At 48.2% G+C, this 22,460-nt stretch overlaps 1 protein-coding gene across 1 annotated transcript in view; it reads left to right on the forward strand.

The window, feature by feature from the left end:
* Positions 1-22,460, forward strand: part of COL19A1 (collagen type XIX alpha 1 chain) — a 221,109-nt gene that overhangs the window by 91,990 nt on the left and 106,659 nt on the right. The window contains exons 14-15 of the mRNA XM_054169651.1: positions 13,684-13,737; positions 22,112-22,165. Coding sequence (XP_054025626.1) covers positions 13,684-13,737; positions 22,112-22,165 — 108 coding nt within the window. The remainder of the gene's footprint in view (positions 1-13,683; positions 13,738-22,111; positions 22,166-22,460) is intronic.

Consider the following 22,460-nt stretch of genomic DNA (forward strand, 5'->3'; position numbering starts at 1 on the left):
TCAGCATCTGGTTTCTAATGCTAGCCTGAAGTGGTGCCTGGGGAAAAGCATAAGGAGAAAGCAAGCAAGTGCACTGCTTCTCCTCATGTGCTCTTCCAGCCTCCAATTATTTGAGACTGCAATCTCAGGCAGATGTGTTTTCAGTGCATTTAGTCCTTCAATAGGTTTCTCTCCCATTAGTGAGCGAGGTTTTCCCTCGAATCCCTGCAGACTCTGAGCACCTGCAGTATCCTGTGGTGAGGAATTGTGCTGCTTATCTTGGGGGTGGAAGAACCACTTGCTTTTGTTTATTTGGAACCTGCTTCCTCTTAATTTCATTTGGTGGCCTCTGCTTCTTCTGCTGGAAGATTCCTGTTCTCCTTTTAAGTGTCAGTCAAGAAGCAATAAAATTCTATCAGGCATTCCTGAGCTGTCTCTTCCAAATTGCAGCATAGAAGCTTACTTAATATCTCCTACAAAGAAAACTGTTCTGTGTCTGTTGGTCCTTACTAACTGCCTTGGAAGGTCTTTGAGTTCTGTTGCAGTGTTTATAGATGGTAGAAGCAAGAACTTCAGTATATATATATAACACCACAGAAAAGTTCTTTGTTTCATTCTCTGCCTTCCTGATGTCTCCTAAGATGGAAAGTTACTTTTCCACCCTCTCTTTAGCTTTGAGCATGGCTTCAAGATCTCACTCCCGAGATGTGGAGTTCTGGGCAAGAAATTAGATGTGGTGCTGTGCAGAAAAGAGCCAAGCTTGTTCCTAATGAGCTGTTTGGGGGATCAGAAGCATTGCAGCTTCATTAGTGGATTTAATGGCAGGAGCTGAGTGCCAGGTCCTTTGGATGTACTACTTCCATTAATGGTTACTTCTGTGTCACCCTGGAGATGTCTCTGAAGATGCATCCAGATAGGGCTGACTGGGCACTGTTAGAGCAGTGGATGCCCAGAGAAGATGTTCTAGTTTGGAACAGCTAAGGCTGTAAAACCTTTGGAATGGTAATTTGGAGAACTTGTAATTAACTTAAAGTGAATGTAACCATTTATAAATATAAAGAGTGCTGCACATTTAGCATCTGAAAAGACATTCCAGAGGAGCAAAGAAATATCCACTGGCAGTGGTAGGGAGCATAGCAAAGTGCAAAGACTGCTTTCCACGGGATAACTCCAAGCATCCTGTAGCACCAGTGGTGCTTGGGTCATGTCACCTGTGTACAGGAGACAAGGTAGAGATGGGCATGGACCTTGAGTGTGCTGACTGTGGAGAACAAGAATAATGGCTGACACAGAATCATAGAATTGTCAGGGTTGGAAGGGACCTCAAGGCTCAGCCAGTTCCAACCCCCCCCTGCCATGGGCAGGGACACCTCACACTACAGCAGGTTGCTCACAGCCACATCCAGCCTGGCCTCAAAAACCTCCAGGGATGAGGCTTCCACCACCTCCCTGGGCAACCTGTGCCAGTGTTTCACCACCTTCATGGGGAACAACTTCTTCCTAACATCCAATCTGAATCTACTAATTTCTGGGTTTTATTCCATTCCCCCCAGTCCTATCACTCCCTGACACCCTAAAACGTCCCTCCCTAGCTTTCTCGTAGCCCCCTTCAGATACTGGAAGGCCACAATAAGGTCTCCTTGGAGCCTTCTCCAGACTGAACAGCCCAAACTCCCTCAGTCAGCCCTCGTAGGAAAGGTGCTCAAGCCCTCTGATCATCCTATCCAGGTATAATTCTGAGAGGGAAGAGACTGAGAGGAATTCAGATGCCAGAGTGGAACACCTCAGTACTCATGTGGAAAGGAAACCAATATTTCAGCTGGAGATGTCCCTGCTCACTGTAAAGCAGTTGGACAAGATGACTTTTGAGGATCCCTTTCAATCCAATGCATTCTGTGAACCTGCTCTAAGCTGTGGATGTCCCCTCCCTGGAGGTGTTCAAGGTCAGGCTCAGGTGTTCAGGTATAGTGTGGGGTGTCCCTGCCCATGGCAGGAGGTTGGAACTGGATGGTCCTTGAGGCCCCTTCCTTCTGAGCCAAACCATGATTTCTGGTGTGCCCAAGCTCTCCCATTTAACTGCACTGATAAGTCAGTAAGAGGCTGCCCAGTGAGGTGGGGTAGAAACCATCTCTGTAAGTGTTCAAAAAATGTGTGGGCATGGAACTTTGGGATATGATTTAATGGCCATGGTGGTCAATCATTGGACTTGATGAAGTTAGAGCTCTTTTCCCACCAAAACAGTTCTATGATTCTATGACCATAGCTGTTTAAATGTATTTAAGTCTCCAGAGCACTTCTTTTGTATCTCCACTAAGCAACTTGAGATTGAGACTCTTGAATGTGTCCAGAGAAGGGCAATGAGGCTGGAGAGAGGCCTTGAGCACAGCCCTGTGAGGAGAGGCTGAGGGAGCTGGGGTTGCTTAGCCTGGAGAAGGAGAGGTTCAGGGGAGACCTTATTGCTGTCTACAACTCCCTGAAGCGAGGTTGTAGCCAGGAGGGGCTTGGTCTCTTCCCTCTAGCAACCAGCACCAGAACAAGAGGGCACAGTCTCAAGCTGCACCAGGGGAAGTTTAGGCTGGAGGTGAGGAGAAAGTTCTCCACAGAGAGAGTTGTTGGCCTTTGGAATGTGCTGCCCAGGGAGGTGGTGGAGTCACCATCCCTGGAGGTGTTCTAGAGGGGTTTGGATGTGGCACTTGGTGCCATGGTTCCATAGTCATGAAATCCTGGGTAACAGGTTGGACTTGATGATCTTTGAGGTCTTTTCCAACCTTATTGATTCAATGTTTCTATGATTCTAACAGTCTTCCCCCTATAACTCCTCCTTTGCCACTGCTTCTTCCTATCCCCAGCGTCCTGTGCACTGCTATTGCAGCTGTTTGTGGGATGCCTGGTAAGAAAAGAAACCAAGGAACTGTTCTGACCAAAAAAAGCCTCTGTTTTCTGGGTGATATCCAGCAGATTCTGCTTCTCCAGACTGCTGTCTTGCTTTTCTTCATCAAAAAGAGGTATTCTAGAAGAGCAGAGTTATTTTGATGACCAGAAGGTGCTGCAGTCCTATATAGATGAGTCTGTGGGCTGAAGAAGAACAGCAGAATCCCTTTTGGATGAAGCTAATTTGAAAGATGTATTCCAGGAACAAGCCTAAGTGGCTGCAAATGCTAACACCTCTTGAGTTCATGAAAACAGATTAATACTTCTCCAAGATAGGTTTGGAATAGCTCCATCAAAATGCTTAGTGTGAACTTAGTACTTTGATTCGTTCCACCTCAATATGAGGAACAACTTCTTTACTGGGAGCATGGCAGAGCCCTGGAGCAGGCTGCCCAGGGAGGTTGTGGAGAGTCTCTTTCTTTGGAGACTTCTAAAACACCCCTGGGTGAGTTCTAGTGTGACCTGCCCTAGGTGAACCTGCTTTGACAGGGGGGGTTGGACCTGATGATCTCAAGCCCTTCCAACTTTAACCACTTTATGATTTGCTCTATAGATTCTCTTCTGTTCTGCTGCACTGTTTGCTGATGGAGTATCAGAAAAAAAAAAATGCTTTATGGATAGAGGCACTGGGACAGGCTGCCCAGGGAGGTGCTGGAGTCACCATTCCTGGAGGTGTTCAAGAACCTGTGGCCATGGCACCTGGGGACATGGTTTAGTGGCCATGGTGGTGTTGGGTTGATGGTTGGACTCAATGGGCTCAAAGATCTCTTTCAAATGAAACACTTCTATGATTTCATGATGTTCTGCTTGTCCATGGTGGTGTCAGGTTGGTGGTTGGACTCAATGATCTGAGAGTCTTTTCCAATCAAAACAACTCTGCATTTCTCTTTTGGTTGTCATGTGGCAGGATTTTGAGTTGCTGGAATGTGTCCAGAGAAAGGCAATGAGGCTGGGGAGGGGTCTGGAGCACAGCCCTGTGAGGAGAGGCTGAGGGAGCTGGGGTTGCTTAGCCTGCAGAAGAGGAGGCTCAGGAGAGACCTTCTTGCTCTCTACAACTCCCTGAAGGGAGGTTGTAGCCAGGTGGGGGTTGGTCTCTTCTCCCAGGCAAGCAGCACCAGAACAAGAGGACACAGTCTCAAGCTGTGCCAGGGGAGGTTTAGCCTGGATGTTAGGAAGAAGTTCTTCCCATCAAGAGAGATTGGCCATTGGAATGTGCTGCCCAGGGAGGTGGTGGAGTCACCATCACTGGAAGTGTTTAAAAGGAGCCTGGATGAGGCACTTGGTGCCGTGGCTTAGTTGCTTAGATGGTGTTGGGTGATAGGTTGGACTTGATGATCTCTGAGGTCTTTTCCAGCCTGGTTAATTCTGTATTCTGTAAGCCTATAGAACTAAAAACTAGAGGTGCAGCCTGGGCAGAAGGGACGCAGCAATCCATCAGCTTGCGCCAAACCCTGTCGCTGCTTTCACCATCTGCAGAACATCACTTGCAGTCTAAATAACAATAACAAGAGCCTGCCAAACCCAGGAGTGCCTAAAAGATACCACGAAAGCAACACTGCATGTCAGCTCCTGACAAGAACAGATTGTTGCCTTAGGAGCCCAGCCTTGAAAAGAAACTGCTTTATTCCTCCTACAGGGGAAAAAAAAGGTCTTCATCCAACACTAACACCAAGGCAGCCTAAACAGAAAGCTCCCCACTAGAAGACAGAGAGAGCTTTAAACAGTTGTAGCTCCTGCAAGTCAAACCCATTTCTTCTATTTACTCAAGAAATGGAACAATCATCTGCTCAGTAAACAGGAGAGCTTTCCTTTTTCAATGGTTTGAATCTGTTGATGGGCAGATGCAAGATTATTTCTTACTCCTCTTGTAGAGAAGATGGAGAGGGCATCTCATCAGTGTCCATCAATATCTGAGGTGTGGGTGTCAAGGAGGGTGGGGCAAGCTCTTTATGGTGGTGCACACTAATAAGACAAGAAACAAAGGGTTCACACTTGAAGATGGAAGATTTCATTTCAGTGTGAGGAGAGATAGGAAAAGGGGCAGTGGGCACAAACTAGGACACAGGAGGTTTCACTTGAACTTGAAGAGAAACCTCTTTGAAGGTGGCAGAGCACTCAATCAGGCTGCCCAGAGAGGTTGTGGAGTCTCCTTCTCTGGAGTCATTCAAGCCCCACCTGGACAGGTTTCTGTGCAACCTACTCTAAGTGAACCTTCTTTATCAGGGGGGGTGGACTAGATGACGTCTGGAGGTTCCTTCCGTTCCCTGCTATTCTGTGAGTTACAGACTTCCACTCACTGTGTGATCCACGGTGATCCCCAGATCCTTTTCTGCAGAAGTGCTCCAGGGATTATTTGTCACTTGTTATCCGTACATTTGACCTCTCCCTTTGGAGGGGACCACGCTGTAGCATTTATTGGACTTGATTTTCCTCTGGTTGCTGTCCTGGTTGATCAACAGCATTTTGTAATTTAAGGTTTTTCTATGAAGAATGAAAGTGGATGGCAGCCTCATTCCTGCTGTCAGGGAGAGGAGACTCATCAGTGCAGTTTTGGAGCCATGGGCTGGCCTGGCTTCAGATCATTCTGTGCCTAAGGTTTTGGACTCAGTTGAGGGAGCAGCTTGCCTTTATATAGCCTCCCAGGCTTAGAATGCTCAGAGCATGCTTGGAAGCTGGATGCGTGACACTAAGTGGTAGTTAGCCAGGAGGAACATCTACAGTATTGCTCAGTCTAAGTGAAGCAGTAAGGGAAGATCTCAGTGATCACAGAACCATAGAATGGTTTGCATTGGAAGGGACCTTAAAGGTCATCTAGTTCCAATGGCCTCACCATGGGCAGGGACACCTTCCACTACATCAGGTTGCTCAAAGCCTCCTAAAGGTCTTTTCTAACTAAAAATAGAATGATTTGCATTGAAAGGGACTGCAAAGGTCATCTAATTCCAATGCCTCCACCATGGGCAGGGACACCTTCCACCAGACCTGGTTGCTCAAGGCCCTGTCCAACCTGGCCTTGAACACCTCCAGGGAGAGGTCAACAATAACAGTCTTATGTGTTAGTCTTTAGGATAGTCTTAGGTGCCACAGGATTGCAGCCTGTTTGGAGGCTTCTTACCTGACTCTTGTTTCCTTGCATAGTTCCTCTCAGCCTGAACTAAGACATCATCACAAGTCTTGCTTGATTTGAACTCCTTTTAAATAGTTTAGTGTCTCAGCAGCCCTGAGGTAATTCACCCTGGGTATTGCCATTTCCCATGCTCTGCAGAAGAGTTACAGCTCAGTCAAGAAGAATGTTGCTGGGATGTGGTAGTGTAGCCAGCAGGAGCAGGGAAGTCATTGTGCCCTGTACTCAGCACTGCTTAGGCCACACCTTGAGTCCTGTGTCCAGTTCTGGGCCCCTCAGTTTAGGAAAGATGTTGAGATTCTGGAAGGTGTCCAGAGAAGGGCAACAAAGCTGGGGAGGGATCTGGAGCACAACCCTGTAAGGAGAGGCTGAGGAAGCTGGGGTTACCTAGCCTAGAGAAGAGGAGGCTCAGGGGAGACCTTCTTGCTGTCTACAACTCCCTGAAGGGAGGTTGTAGCCAGGTGGAGGTTGGTCTCTTTTCTCAGGCAACCAGCACCAGAACAAGAGGACACAGTCTCAAGCTGTGCCAGGGGAGATTTAGGCTGCATGTTAGGAAGAAGTTCTTCCCAGAAAGAGAGATTGGCCATTGGAATGTGCTGCCCAGGGAGGTGGTGGAGTCACCATCACTGGAGGTGTTTAGGAAGAGACTGTATGGGGCCTTTCCCTTCCCTTCCCCTCCCTTCCCTTCCCCTCCCTTCCCTTCCCTTCCCTTCCCTTCCCTTCCCTTCCCTTCCCTTCCCTTCCCTTCCCTTCCCTTCCCTTCCCTTCCCTTCCCTTCCCTTCCCTTCCCTTCCCTTCCCTTCCCTTCCCTTCCCGTCCACTCCACTCCAGTCCACTCCACTTCCCTCCCCTCCCCTCCCCTCCCCTCCCCTCCCCTCCATTCATAACCCCAGATCTCTGTAAAACCAGAGAGGGCTATAGGGTTGGGTTTGGGGTTGTGTTTGGGGGTTTGGTTGATTTGCTTTGTTTGTTTTGTGTGGGGGTTTGTTTGGTCTGTGTTTGGTTGCATGAGGTTTTTGTGTGTGTGTTTTGTGTGTGCTGTTTCATTTTGGTTTTATTTGGTTGGTTGGGTTCCTTTTAAGGAAAAAATCAATCAGCATGACTCTGAGCTGGGTGCACTTGACAAGAAGCTGGGGAGCATTCTGCTGAGGCAGAAGAGCAAAAGGCAGAATATTCAAAAGCAGCACAAATCCCTAACTATCTTAATGAGCTGTGAGGAGTTTCAGAGGTCAAAACCCATTAGTTAGCCACAGCAAGTTAGTGACACTCGACAGCTTGCATGCATTGGAGGCTATTCCAGCTTGGAGCAAAGGATATCAGGAATTCCTCATCAGTATCATTAGCAGGGCAAGGCTGAAAACAACCTAAAAAAAAAACCCCCAAACCCCCAAACCAACAAAACTTTACCCTTTTAGGAGAAGGGATTTTATTTCCAAGTTGATTACTTTGCTGTTATAATAAGGAGGATAAAATATGCAAGGAAAATGTGGTAGGCTTAAAGTGGACCAGTGAGTTGAAGGCTGGTGCTGTGATCATGCATGAAGCCCTGGCTCTAATCACATTAAAGAGTGTTGTCACTGATCAATAATCTAACTGAAGAGTGTTATTGCTCAGTACCATCCCAGGCTGGGGCATGATGAGGTGGAGAGCAGCCCTGCAGGAAAGGCCTTGGGGGTGCTGGTGGCTGAGAAGCTGGACAGGAGCCAGCAGTGGGCACTTGCAGCCCTGAAGGCCAGTGGCAGCCTGGGTTGAATCCAAAGCAGTGTGGCAGGAGTTGTAGAGAGGGGATCCTGCCCCACTGCTCTGGGGAGACCTCACCTGGAGTACTGTGTCCTGCTCTGGAGTCCTTAACATGGGAGGGACTTGGACCTGCTGGAGCAGATCCAGAGGAGGGCCATGAAGGTGATCAGAGGGCTGGAGCTATGAAGACAGGCTGAGAGAGTTTGGGCTGATCAGCCAGGAGAAAAGAAGGCTCAGGGGAGACCTTAGAGCTGCATTTCAATATCTGAAGGGGACCTACCGGAAGGCTGCGCAGGGACTGTGTAGAAGGGCTTCTAGAGGGGCAGTGGTTTGAAACTGGAGCAGAGGAAATTTAGGTTGGACATCAGGAGGAAGTTCTGCACAATGAGAGTGGTGAGATATTGGAACAGGTTGCCCAGGGATGTGGGTGAGGCCCCATTTCTGGAGACACTCAAGGCCACACTTGATGTGGCCCTGAGCAACCTGTCTAGCTGGGCATGTCCTTACGGGGAGGCTGGACAAGATGACCTTCGAGGGTCCCTTCCAACCCAAAGCCTTCTGTGAATTCAGTGCATCCTCCATCACACACAACAGACTGATCTCCTCCCAGCAGTGATGCTGGAACATCAGCCCATTCCCTTGGGGTAATTGGAAGCAGAATTGGGTGTTAGGAAGTTCTTCCCCATGAGGGTGGTGAGACACTGGAACAGGTGGTGGAAGCCTCATCCCTGCAGGTTTTTAAGTCCAGGCTGGATTTGGCTCTGAGCAACCTGCTGTAGTGTGAGGTGTCCCTGCCCATGGCAGGGGGGTTGGAACTGGATGATCCTTGAGGTCCTTTCCAACCCTGACAATTCTGTGATTCTATGATCCAGAGAAACACAAAGAGTTCAGTGTTGTATTTGCATTAGTTTGAGTCAACTAATAAACAAGGCACAGCACTTCCACAGCTTTGGCATCCTGTTTTTGCACTAAATAGTCTTTGTTTCACCTGAATATAGTGTAAGCAGGCTGCAGTGTTAGATATAAAAGGACATTAGCACTTTTTTTTCCCCTCTCTTGTTTTTTTGTTTTGTTGATTTATGAGGTAAGCCACAGGGCTGCTTATTAGCAGCCTCCTCTGCACTGCAGATTGGCTTTGGTGGTTCTGCAAATTGGCTGGATTTGAAAGTGTCAATTATGCAGCACAGTGTGCTCCACAAAGGCAGAAAGGAGCACAGCCCTACGAGGAGAGGCTGAGGGAGCTGGGATTGTTTAGCCTAGAGAAGAGGAGGCTCAGGGGAGACCTTATTGCTGTCTACAACTACCTGAAGGGTGGCTGTAGACAGGAGGGGGTTGGTCTCTTCTCCCAGGCAAGCAGCACCCAAACAAGAGGACACAGTCTCAAGCTGTGCCAGGGGAAGTTTAAGCTGGAGGTTAGGAAGAAATTCTACACAGAGAGAGTGGTTGGCCATTGGAATGTGCTGCCCAGGGAGGTGGTGGAGTCACCATCACTGGAGGTGTTCAAGAGGGGATTGAATGTGGCACTTGGTGCCATGGTTTAGTAGTCATGAGGTCTGTGGTGACAAGTTGGAACTTGATGATGTTTGAGCTTTGTGATTCCGTGACTCTGTGTGACTTGGCTCAGCTCTCAGGAGAATAAATTGTCCCAACTGGACCCCTGTTTGGATTGAATTCTGGCTTCACACAGGACACACACATTCCATGCAACCAACTCGGTGCAGGCCAAATGTTTACCCCATTAAAAAATCAGAAAACAGATTGGAGAGCATAGAGTCATTGAATTGTTGTGGTTGGAAAAGACCAGCAAGTCCAACTGCCTACCTCACACCACCATGGCCAACAAATCCTGTCTTGAAGTGCCATGGCCCCAGGTTTCTTGAACAGCTCCAGGGATGGTGACTCCACCACCTCCCTGGGCAGCCTGTTCCAATGCCTGGCAAGCATGTCTTATGAAGAGCTGCTGAGGGAACTGGGAGTGTTTAGTCTGGAGGAGAAAAAGCTGAAGGGAGACCTCATTGCTCCCTACAACTCCCTGAAAGGAGGTTGGAGTGAGGTGGGGGTTGGTTTCTTTTCCCTAGTATCAAGTGATAGAATGAGAGGAAATGGCCTCAAGTCGCACCAGGGAGGTCTAGGCTGGAGATTAGGTGATCCTGCTCTGGCAGGGGGGTTGGACTGGAGTTGTTCAGCCTGGAGAAGAGGAGGCGCAGGGGAGACCTCATTGTTGTTTACAAACATCTGAAGGGAGGTTGTAGCCAGGTGGGGGTTGGTCTCTTCTCCCAGGCAACCAGCACCAGAACAAGAGGACACAGTCTCAAGCTGTGCCAGGGGAGATTTAGGCTGCATGTTAGGAAGAATTTCTTCCCAGCAAGAGAGATTGGCCATTGGAATGTGCTGCCCAGGGAGGTGGTGGAGTCACCATCACTGGAGGTGTTTAGGAAGAGACTGTAAGGAGCACTTGGAGCCATAGTTTAGTTCTCAGGAGGTGTTAGGTATTAGGTAATAGGTTGGACTTGATCTCTGCAGTCACTTCCAACCTGCTTGATTCAATGGTTTCTGTGACCGGATGATATTTTGAGGTCCTTTCCAACTCCTAAAGTTCTGTGATAAAGGAAAATCTGCTTTGAAGGTGGTAGAGCCCTGGAGCAGGTTGCCCAGAGAGGTTGTGGAGTCTCCTTCTCTGGAGGCTTTCAAAACCCTCTGCAACCTGCTCTAGGTGAATCTGCTCTCATGGTGGCTGGGGTGGGGAGTTTGGACAAGATGATCTCTAGAGGTCTCTTCCAACCCCCAGCATTCTGTGATCCTGTGAAGCCATCATCTGCATGGGATGATTAAAATCACAGTTTGCTGCTGCTGCTTTGTTAACAGGCTTCAGTTGTTTGTGCAAGCTCATACAAACTCATTTTGCAAACCCAATTATTAGATGCAATGCCCTCTGTCATCGCCACAGGATGAATAGCTCTGAACCAAGGATGTGTCACAAATGGAATTAGCTGAAGGATCTCAGTTCAATAGCATTTACCTAACAAAATTATGAGGATGATGCTGACCTGATAAATAAGTTCTGCTCAGACAAATGTAGTCCCCTGGAGATGATGGAAATTCAGTAGAGGGCTGTTTGGTGTCTATGATTAATGTGAAGAGCTTGGACTTGAGAGTCCCTGTGCTTTTATCAGAATTCAGTTACTTTTGTGATTTTTAAGTTCAGTCTAATGACAGAGATGCAATTATAGAGGTGTTTGTTCTTGCTGGTTCTGAAAGACCTCCTTCCTTACATTATGCTTGTGATACCTAGTACTGGTGAGTAATGACTGCAGTTTTGGGGCCCACACTACATGAAAGACAATGAGGGGCTGGAGCAGGTCCAGAGAAGGGCAAGAGAGCTGGGGAGGGATCTGGAGAGCAGGGCTGGTGAGGAGCAGCTGAAGGACCTGGGGATGTTTAGTGTGGAGAAGAGGAGGCTGAGGGGAGACTTCATTGCTCTCTACAGCTCCCTGAAAGGAGGCTGGAGCCAGGTAGGGGTTGGTCACTTCTCCTTAGTAACAAAGGATAAGAGGAGAGGGAATGGCCTCAAATTGCACCAAAGGAGAGGTTTAGGCTGGAGATTAGAAGAAACTTCTTGGCTGAAAGGGTTCTCAGAGACTGGAACAGCTCCTTCATGAAGGTGGTAAAATCCTTCCATCCCTGGAATTGCCTCCAAGAGGCAGAAAATGTGGTACCGAGGGACAGGGTTTAGAACCAGAATTGGTAGAGTGAGATAATATTTGGAAGTGATGATCTTCCAGGTCTTTTCCAACTGAAATGATTCCATGGTTGCCAAGCAGGTGTATTTTGTTCACTTGGATGCCATGTGTGTGAAGTAGAACAGCATGGTAGTTAGAGATAAGCAATTAAAAACTCCTTTCCTGTGTCCCACACAGAACATTGTGATTTGCAGTTGGTGTTTTATGAGCAAACCCAAGGAACCACCCTGTAGAGTCAGCGTCTGAAGGCTCTTTCCCACCATTTTGTTCCTTTTGACCCATAATGTTCCTCAGAGTCACACTTGTGAGAAAGTTTTCAGACCAGAAATCATTTCCATGTCTCCAATGCACTCAGTGAACCATAGGCTGAGTCAGACGAATACAAATGTTGAGGGCAGCTCTGCTATCAGACACTGAAACCAAGAATTGTTCCTTAAACAGCAGGCCCAGAATGAAAGCAATTTGGAGTCCCCAGTACAAGAAGGATCTGGAGGTGCTGGAAGGTGTCCAGAGAAGGGCCACGAGGATGAGCAGAGGGCTGGAGCTGCTCTGCTATGAGGACAGACTGAGGGAGTTGGGGTTGTTCAGTCTGGAGAAGAGAAGGCTCCAAGGGGACTTCATTGCGGCCTTGCGGTATCTGAAGGGGGCTACAGGAAAGCTGGGGAGGGAGTTTTTAGGGTGTCAGGGAGTGATAGGACTGGGGGGGATGGAACAAAAGTAGAAATGGGTAGATGCAGATTGAATGTAGGGAAGAAGTTGTTCCCCATGAGGGTGGTGAGACACTGGCACAGGTTGCCCAGGAAGGTGGTGGAAGCCTCATCCCTGGAGGTTTTTGAGGCCAGGCTGGATGTGGCTGTGAGCAACCTGCTGTAGTGTGAGGTGTCCCTGGCCATGGCAGGGGGTTTGGAACTGGCTGCTCCTTGAGGTCCCTTCCAACCCTGACAATTCTGTGATTCTTCTCTCAGTGGTAAGATTTTTCACAAGGAAAAACTGGTCCCCAGTGCACATTCCTGTTCCACCACCATATTCTTGGAGCACTGTGAGAACCAAGAATATTTTTTCCTGTGGTGAGTATGGAGGACTGCAGCTCTCAGATGTCTTTCAGAGGCATTTAATTAGAAAGAATTTCTGTTGGAATGGAAGAAACGGGCTTGCTTTTGCAGCCAGCAATGTGTCTGCAGAGCAAACCAGGATCTTAGTATCCTAGTATCAGTCAGGGTTGGAAGGGACCACAAGGATCAGCTAGTTCCAACCCCCCTGCCATGGGCAGGGACACCTCACACTAGAGCAGGCTGGCCACAGCCTCATCCAGCCTGGGCTTAAACACCTCCAGGGATGGGGCCTCGACCACCTCCCTGGACAACCCACTCCAGGGCTTCACCACTCCCATGGGGAAGAACTTCCTCCTCATGTCCAGCCTGAATCTCCCCACCTCCAGCTTCGTTCCATTCCCCCTAGTCCTAACACTACCTGAGATCCTGACAAGTGTGGCCGTTTGACGCTGTGCCTTTAAGAAGTGTGTCTTAAAGGCACAGCGTCAAACGGCCACACAAGTCCCTCCCCAGCCTTCTTGTAGCCCCCTTCAGATACTGGAAGGCCACAGTTAGGTCACCTCGGAGCCTTCTCTTCAACTATCCTTTCCTGTTAAAAGGTGTCGTGGGGTAAGAAGGACATCGAGACACTTGAATGTGTCCAGAGAAGGGCAACAAGGCCAGGGAGAGGCCTTGAGCACAAGCCCTATGAGGAGAGGCTGAGGGAGCTGGGGTTGCTTAGCCTGGAGAAGAGGAGGCTCAGGGGTGACCTCATTGTCCTCTACAACTACCTGAAAGGTGGTTGTAGCCAGGAAGGGGTTGGTCTCTTCTCCCAGGCAACCAGCACCAGAACAAGGGGACACAGTCTCAAGCTGTGCCAGGGGAGGTTTAGACTCGAAGTGAGGAGAAAGTTCTTCACCGAGCGAGTCGTTGGCCATTGGAATGTGCTGCCCAGGGAGGTGGTGGAGTCCCCGTCCCTGGAGGTGTTCAAGAGGGGATTGGACATGGCACTTGGTGCCATGGTCTAGTCATGAGGTCTGTGGTGACAGGTTGGACTCAATGGTCCTTGGGGTCTCTTCCAACCTTAGTTATACTGTGATACTGTGATATCTAATAAAATCAGTGTTCATTCTTTTAGGGAGAAAAAGGAGAGAAAGGAGAACCAGGACCAGAAGGCACTCCTGGAAGAGAGGTAAGCTGAATGCTAATCACTCAGGTTACAAACTTCTGGGGGAATGGTTAAGCAATGCAATTCAGAATGCATGGAAGGAGAGTGGTGGTGGATGGAGAAATGTGTGTACCTGGAGAGTTCACATTCACCATACAGGATCAGAGAGTCTTTTGGGTTGGAAAAGGCCTCCAGGATCACCAAGTCCAATTTCAAGGTTTGGAATTTAAATTGTGGGTCTGGAATTAAAATTGTGGCTTACAAATTTAAGTTGAGGGGCTGGAGTTGAAGTTGTGGGTTTGGAATTTAAATGGTGGGTTTGGAATTTAAATTGAGTGTCTGGAATTTAAATACCTATCATCATTTATCATTACTATCATTATAATTTTTACTTTCACTATTATTGATTTTATTAGTTTATTACCACAACAAGAATAACAACAAATCCAGCCATCAGTTTACTTTCTCTCCCTCTTCCTATTCAGCCCTTTCCTCCTGGGCTGCAGCAAGAGAAGCATAGCCAGCAGGTCGAGGGAGGTGATTTTCTCCCTCTGCTTTGCTCTGGTGAGACCCCACCTGGAGCACTGGGTCCTGTTCTGGAGCCCCTGGTACAGGAAGGATCTGGAGGTACTGGAAGGCGTCCAGAGAAGGACCATGAGGATGAGCAGAGGGCTGGAGCTGCTCTGCTATGAGGACAGATTGAAGGAGTTGGGGTTGTTAAGCCTGGAGAAGAGAAGGCTCTGAGGAGACCTAATTGTGTCCTTCCAGGATCTGAAGTAGGCTACAAGAAAGCTGGGGAGGGACTTTTTAGGTTGCCAGGGAGTGATATGACTTGGGGGGATGGATCCAAGCTAGAGGAGGGGAGATACAGATTAGATGTTAGGAAGTTCTTCCCCATGAGGGTGGTGAGACTTGTCCCTGTGTTGCACCCAGGGAGCAGGGGCTGCTTTGCAGGGTGTTTAGGGGAGGGTGTGGCGTGCTCCTGCCCAGCCCTCCAACCCTTCTTCTGGGGAGGGCCCTTTCCTGAGAAATGCACATACACTGTGCACTGATTCCAAGAGGTATCCTCTTGTAGCCTGCCTGTCTGTAAAGGTGAACTGTATCCTCCTGCCATGCATACATAAATGCTGACAGCATGGAAAAAACACATCTGTGCTTCTTTCCATAGCCCTGGGGACATTTCTGTGTTGGTCTTACACGATCTCCTTTACTGCATGGGATCCTGTTCCAGAAAGCTTTTAGGAAGAGTAAGGTATACCAAGTATCTGGTGAACTCTAGAACATATCTGACATAGTGACACTGTGAAAGGAAGATTGAACCTTTCTCTTTGGGAATCTTTGCTGAACTGTTGCAATGTGTTCAAGAAATGGTAGGGGTCTCCTCCTAGGAGCTGCCATGAAAACGTCTTGGAAGTAAAGTTGCACCACGATGTTATTTAACCCCCCGCTCCCCTCCCTATGTAATTCCTTGTTAGCAGCCCTCCTGCAAAATGCTTTGCATTCAGTTATCCCTGTGCCTGGAGATGCCAATCATGGAGTTTAAATGTAAAGGCCATGTATCAGTGACTCTTGCTTGCTATCAGTGTCTCTCCCGCCCATGCCACGTACGGAAATGCACCATCTGATAGTTCTGAAATGATGAAGTTCATCTGCTGCCGTGGCTGTCATCTGCAGGGCTGCAGAAAGCAAGCCTGAAAACACTTAAAGCTGCTGCTGCTGCTGCTGCTGCTGGCAGCTGCTGGCAGCTGTTGTCTCTGCCTGGTGGACTGAGGGTTTCTGCAGTCCCAAGCGAAGGAGTTGAAAATGATGACGGAGCACTTTGTCCTGCACAAATGGCAGAACAATGTCACAGTGGATGCTGGTCAAAATCAGGAAAGTAGCTGCTCACAGAACAGCTTTGCTGGCTGGTACTGCTTGTGTGGAATTAGCTGTACAAAAGGTTCTGGCTAGAACAAAGCAGCAGGACGGAGGGGAAGCCAGACCTGATTTGGAAGGCTTGTTGGGATAGGACAAGGGGCGATGGCTTTGAGCTGGAAGAGGGATGATTGAGACTGGAGATTAGGAAGAACTTCTTTACAGTGAGGGAAGCCAGACCTGATTTGGAGATGAGGCTTTCTGGGATGATAGAGGCATATCTAAGAAGTTTGCTTCCTCATCCCTTGCTTAGCCCAGAGAGGTGGTGGAGGCTCCATGCCTGAATCATTCAAAATGCAACTTGATGGGGCCCTGAACAACCTGATCTATTTAAGCATGTTAGAGGGGAGTCTGAGACTGGAAATTAGAAAGAAATTCTTCCCCATGAGGGTGGTGAGACACTGGAACAGGTTGTCCAGAGAGGTTGTGGATGCCCTCTCCCTGGAGGTGTTCGAGGCCAGGTTGGATGAGGTCCTGAGCAGCCTCGGGTAGTGGAAGGTGTCCCTGTCTATGGCAGGGGGGCTGGAACTGGATGATCTTTAAGGTCCCTTCCAACCCAAACCATTCTATGAATCTATGAATGACTCAGTGCAGGGTGGCTGCACAAGATGACCTTTGAAGGTCCCTTCCAACTTGATGCATTCTGTGATTGTATGGTTGTGCTGCCTGGGTCAGATAATCTCATTGACAACCAGGTCTGGATGCAGGAACTGGGAATATATTTAACTGCTGTACACATCTCCCTGTTTATCACTCCAGGAATATGAGCCAAGCTCTACAATGCCATGTCCCAGCCTGGGACATTATTCAATATCCATCTGACAACATGAATACTTACTATAAATACCAGTTGTGTGGTTACCATTGTTAGCAGCTTCTTAAGGAGCAGTTATAAATAACTTAATATATTTACTGCTGCAGTCCATAAATAGCTTAATGCATTCTAATGTTGTCCTCCTGTGCTATGTGCTTTTGTTCCATCTGTGAGCAGGTACTGCCCTGCATAAGAGGAGCAGCCAGATTCAGTAGTATCTCTGGTTTATACCTTGAGACTATTTTAGCTTATTTAACCTTTTTTCCCCCCTCTCTTGTTTTAACCTAACATTAGCAATGCTGTTACTTGTATCACTCTAGCAAGTGGAGCTTCACAGACACAGTGGTGTCTGAAGGAAATCCTGATGAATGCAGTTTCTTCCCCATTCCACTCCTATCCCATATAGAATAAGGACAATTTTTCAATACAAAGATCTTTTAAGTTATCTGTGGAGTAAGAGCTCCTGAGGGGAGACCTTGTTGCTCTCTACAACTACCTGAAAGGAGGTTGGAGCAAGCACAGTGTTGGTCTCTTCACAGGATCACAGAATCACCAAGGTTGGAAGAGACCTCAAAGATCATCAAGTCCAACCTGTCACCACAGACCTCATCACTAAGCCATGGCACCAAGTGCCACATCCAATCCCCTCTTGAACACTTCCAGGGATGGTGACTCAACCACCTCCCAAGGTCTCTTCTAACCTGGTTAATTCAATTCAATTCAATTCAATTCAATTCTAGTCTAGTCTAGTCTAGTCCATTCCATTCCATTCCATTCCATTCCATTCCATTCCATTCCATTCCATTCCATTCTGTATTATCCAAAGACAGCAAACAGCCCTCTACTGAATTTCCAGCATCTCCAGGGGACCATGTGTGATTTACTCTGGGTGAAGCTGTTCTAGCAGGGGGGTTGGACAAGAAGGTCTTCAGAGGTCCCTTCTACCTCCTACTGACCTGAACCACACTGAACCTGTGACTCGGAAGCTGCTGTTTTAACTTAGTTTTTCAGGCTGCTGTTGGAGAAAGTGCATGGCACAGCTTTCTCAGGCCTCTGTGAACTTGCCAGGGCCTCTTAGGTCAGAATTCATCAAGCAAAGCCTTAGGGCACAAGAATGATGTTTTCCTTGGATGGAACTCTGAATTTTCCCAACGTTCCTCAGCTCTAGAGTTTTCTTATTGATAATTTGATGCCAAACTAACAATTCAGTTATTTGGGAACTCCTTTTTCCTTTCTTTTCAGACTTCTCTGATCAAATTTTATGATGGCAAACATTTTGTCTCAGGGCGAGAGGTTAATGAGGTTCTCAGATGCTTCTCCCCAGCTGTGGATAAGGCAGTAATTGGTGGCAGCTGGGAAAAGGCTGTGGGCCTTGCCTTCTGCCTGGGGAGGTTTGTGGTGTGCTGTACAGCTGTCTCTTCATCTCAGTAGCCTCTCTTTAACAAGCTGTTAAGCAGAACCCTGCCTCTCCATGGCTTTTGTCCCTCTGGTCTCCAGTCCAGAGGAAAATCCCTCAGTCCAGTTGAAAGAGTCCAATGGAGGGCCACAAAGATGATGATATCTAAAGGGGGGTGGGACTGGACTCTTTCCAGTGGTGGCCAGTGACAGGATAAGGGGCAGTGGGAGCAAACAAGAACGCAGGAGGCTTCACTTGAACTGGAAGAAAAACTTCTTGGCTTTGAGGGTGCCAAAGCCCTGGCACAGGCTGCCCAGAGAGGTTGTGGAGTCTCCTTCCCTGTAGACTTTCAAAACTGGCCTGGATGCTTTCCTGTGCAACCTGCTCTAGGTGACACTGCTTTAGGAGGAAATTTTTGGACTGGATGATCTCCAGAGGTCCCACCCAAGCCCTACTGTTCTGTAAGCCTTACAAACTGGCAGCCATGTAAAAGTTTCCCAGTAGGTTTCTTACCCTAGATTTGTTTAGGCTTCTGTGTTTGCTCCCACATCAGCTCATTGTCAGTCTACTGCTGAAAGTCTTGCTCAAACTTCCCTGGCCTGTCATTCAGGTCTCCCTTTATGAGCTGCAGAGGCTTTTATCACCAGGACTGGCAGCTAGTCACTCTCAGATAGAGAGGTATCTGCTCATTAAACCCTTACAAATCCCCTGTGTGTCTTTTAAGCCCAGCTGAACATCCCAGTGTCAAGGTTAAAAGCAACAGACGAGTCTGCAAGAAAAGCTGATTTCCAGGAGCAGACTCCTTTAAACTACACAGTGCTTTCTTCATCCTGTGCAGGCACCAACACACTCTTCCCTTGTCATACAAGCCCTTTAGGTTATTTGGAAGTGCTCACAGAGTTGTCTACAAGGTTTAAGTCATTGCTGTTGTTTGATGGGCAGGTTAGATGATACCCTAGGGGACAGGTTTCCTTCATAGTGTAGTTCCTCAGACACTGCAGGCATATGGGATGTGATTTTTCAGCACAAGTAGCAAGCTGTGAATCCTCTGTTCACAACATGTTTGAGGTTGGAAGGGGCCTCTGGAGATCATTGAGTCAAAGCCCCCTGCCAGAGCAGGACCATAGAATGTAGCACAGGTCATGCAGGAACACATCCAGACAGGGCTGGAAAGTCTCCAGAGCAGGAGATTCCACAATCTCTCTGGGCAGCTTGTTCCAGGGCTCTGTGACCTGCACAGTGAAGAATTTCCTCCTCATGTTGAGGTGGAACCTCCTGTGCTGTAGTTTATATCCATTGCCCCTTGTCCTATCCCAGGGAGCAAGTGAGCAGAGCCTGTCCCTTCCCTCTAGACCCTCAGGCCTCAGATGTTTATAAACATTTATCAAATCCCCTCTCAGTCTTCTCTTCTCCAGACTAACCAACCCCAGGGCTCTCAGCCTCTCCTCACAGGGCATGTTCTGTTCCTCTTCTCTCCTTTTTGCTGGTCTCATGCTTTAAAGCCACCCAGCCAGCAGCAAAGTACCACACAGCCAATCACTGGCTTGCTCCTAGCCACCTCCAGTGAGGTAGGGAAGAGAAGATAGAACAAAAGACTCAAGGGTGTAGATGAGGACCAAGAGGGTTCCCTCATGGTTTATGGTCACAGCCAAAACACAAGCTCAGTGTGGGGAGAGATTTTAAACACCACCACCAATTTACCAACCAGCTGTCTGCAGTGGTGGCTGAAGACCAGAATGAAGGAGAGGGATGATCATAGAATCCTAGAATGGTTTGGGTTGGAAGGGACCTCCAAAGCTCATCCAGTCCAACCACCTCTGCAGTCAGCAGGGACATTCTCAACCAGATCAGGTTGCCCTGTTGAGCCTCACCTTCAGTATCTCCAGGGATGAGACCCCAATTACCTCCCTGGGCAACCTGTTGCAGTGTTCCACCAACCTCATGGTGCAGAACTTGTTCCTAACAGCAAATCTCAATCTCCTCTTCTCTAGTTTGGAGCCACTGGCCTGTATCAGGAATAGTGTGGCCAGCAGGAGGTCATTCTGCCCCTATACTCAGCACTGGTTAGGCCACACCAATAGTCCTGTGTCCAGTTCTAGGCCCCTCAGTTTAGGAAAGATGTTGAGTTGCTGGAAGGTGTCCAGAGAAGGGCAACAAAGCTGGGGAGAGGCCTTGAGCACAGCTTTATGAGGAGAGGCTGAGGGAGCTGGGGTTGCTTAATCTGGAGAAGAGGAGGCTCAGGGGAGACCTTCTTGTTGTCTACAACTGCCTGAAGGGAGGTTGTAGCCAGGTGGGGTTTGGTCTCTTCTCCTAGGCAACCACCATCAGAACAAGAGGACACAGTCTCAAGCTGCACCAGGGGAGGTTTAGGCTGGAGGTGAGGAAGAAATTCTTCCCAGAAAGAGAGATTGGCCATTGGAATGTGCTGCCCAGGGAGGTGGTGGAGTCCCCATCCCTGGAGGTGTTTAGGAAGAGACTGGATGGGGTGCTTGGTGCCATGGTTTAGTTGATTAGATGGTGTTGGGTGATAGGTTGGACTCGATGATCTCAAAGGTCTTTTCCAACCTGGTTAATTCTATTCCATTCCATTCCATTCCATTCCATTCCATTCCATTCCATTCCATTCCAATCCATTCCACACTATTGCCCCTGGCCCTATCACTACAGGTCTTTGGTGCACAGCCTCATTGGGAAGAGCTTCCTCCTTACATCCAACATTAGCAGGGGAACATGGAGTGGTTGTGGTTTATGAAGTCTTTCAGAAGGAGGTGAAAAAATAACATGTAATAGCTGGAGGTAATAGTAAATAATCTGTAAAAAGCAAGCAAGTTTTTTGGCTTGGTTTCTGACTCCATCTGCCTATTACAGTTTTAAAGTTCAAACAGCAAAAACTCCTTCTGGTTTAACTAATACATATTTGGCAAGCTTAATAAAGGACAAATCAGAGCTAAATCGGGGGGGAGGGGGTTTACAACCACCACAAATTGAATCCAAAGTGGGCACTTAAATGCTCATATAGTTGTAAATGATGCTCCTTCCAGATGGTGAATTAATGTCATTGTAGCAGGAAGTGAAGTTGCACAAATATGCAGTATTTAGAGCACTGATTTCATCTTTCTGTCCCCACCAAGGCACAGATGTTACTTAGCATTTGCTTGCCAGTTGTCTCCATCTTTCCAATTCCTGCAAACTGAGGAGGAGAGTTTGCAAGGGCCAAAAAAAAAAAAGGGGGGGGCCGGGGTGGGGGAGCTGGGAAGAACTGGGGTTAGTGAACCAGTAAACCCAAATTCAGATGTAGGTGAATCTTTTCTGTCCTCAACCTATTTAACTTCCATCATAATAATAAGGATGGTGGCCTGCTTGTGGAGTATCTCACCATGGTTCAGTCCTCCTTGTGGAGTACTCATCACAGAATCATGGAACTGTTAGGGTTGGAAAGGACCTCAAGGTTCATCTACTTACAACTCCCCTGCCATGGGCAGGGATACCTCACACTACAGCGGGTTGCCCAGAGCCATATCCAGCCTGGCCTTCAAAACCTCCAAGGATGAGGCTTCCACCACCTCCCTGGGCAACCTGTGCCAGTGTCTCACCACCCTCATGGGGAAGAACTTCTTCCTAACATCCAATATGATGGCTTGTGCAGTATCTCACCATGATTCAGTCCTGCTTGTGGACCATCTTCCTTATGGTTTAGTCCTGTTTGTGGAGTATCTCGTCATGGTTCAGTCACAATTCGTAGCACTGCAGGGTTTTGTCCAGTGCTTCCCACAGAAGACAATATTGTGGAACTGTATCATAGAATGGTTTGAGTTGGAAGGGAACTTAAAGATCATCTAGTTCCAAGCCCTTGTCCATGAGCAAGGACACCTTCCACAAGGCCTTATCCAACCTGGTCACAAACACCTCCACATCCACAGCCTCCCTGGGCAGCCTGTTCCAGTGTCTCACCACCCTCACTCTAAAGAATTTCTTCCTAATCTCCAGCCTAAATCTCCCTTCTTCATTCTTCATTCCATTCCCTCTCATCCTGTCACTCCAAGCCCTTGCACAAAGTCCCTCCCCATCTTTCTTGTAGTCTCCCTTCAGGTACTGGAAATCTGCTCTAAGGTCTCCCTGGAGCCTTCTGTACTCCAGGCTGAACAGCTCCAACTCTCCCAGCCCGTCCCCATAGAGGAGGTTGTCCAGCCCTCTGATCATCTTCATGGCCTCCTCTGGATCCTCTGGATCATCCTCTGGATCCAACAAATATACTTTTTTTCTTCTTTGTTTAGGGCCAAAGAGGTGACCCTGGCATTCCTGGTATGGCTGGCCCTAAAGGAGAGAAGGTATGTCTGTTTAATCTTTCAAGTTGTCTGTCCATGTGTGTGCACATCCCTTCAGTACTGAACACATTGACTTAACTAAGTGTGACAGGCACCCACTGCTGCCACTTGTGTAGCTCAAGGCTTGAATATGAACCCAGACAGAGCCTAAACATGGGACACCAGGTCCTCCTGATCACAGCAAAGCTGGAAAAGAATACTAGAGCAGGAGCCTCAAATGGAGAATTCCTGGCTGCTGTGACTTGCTCCCACAAACTGAGCCTCCAGCTCTCACCAGCAAGATTCCTACCACAAGCAC

This window comes from Dryobates pubescens, chromosome 2 (genome assembly GCF_014839835.1).
Source record: "Dryobates pubescens isolate bDryPub1 chromosome 2, bDryPub1.pri, whole genome shotgun sequence".
NCBI lineage: Eukaryota > Metazoa > Chordata > Aves > Piciformes > Picidae > Dryobates > Dryobates pubescens.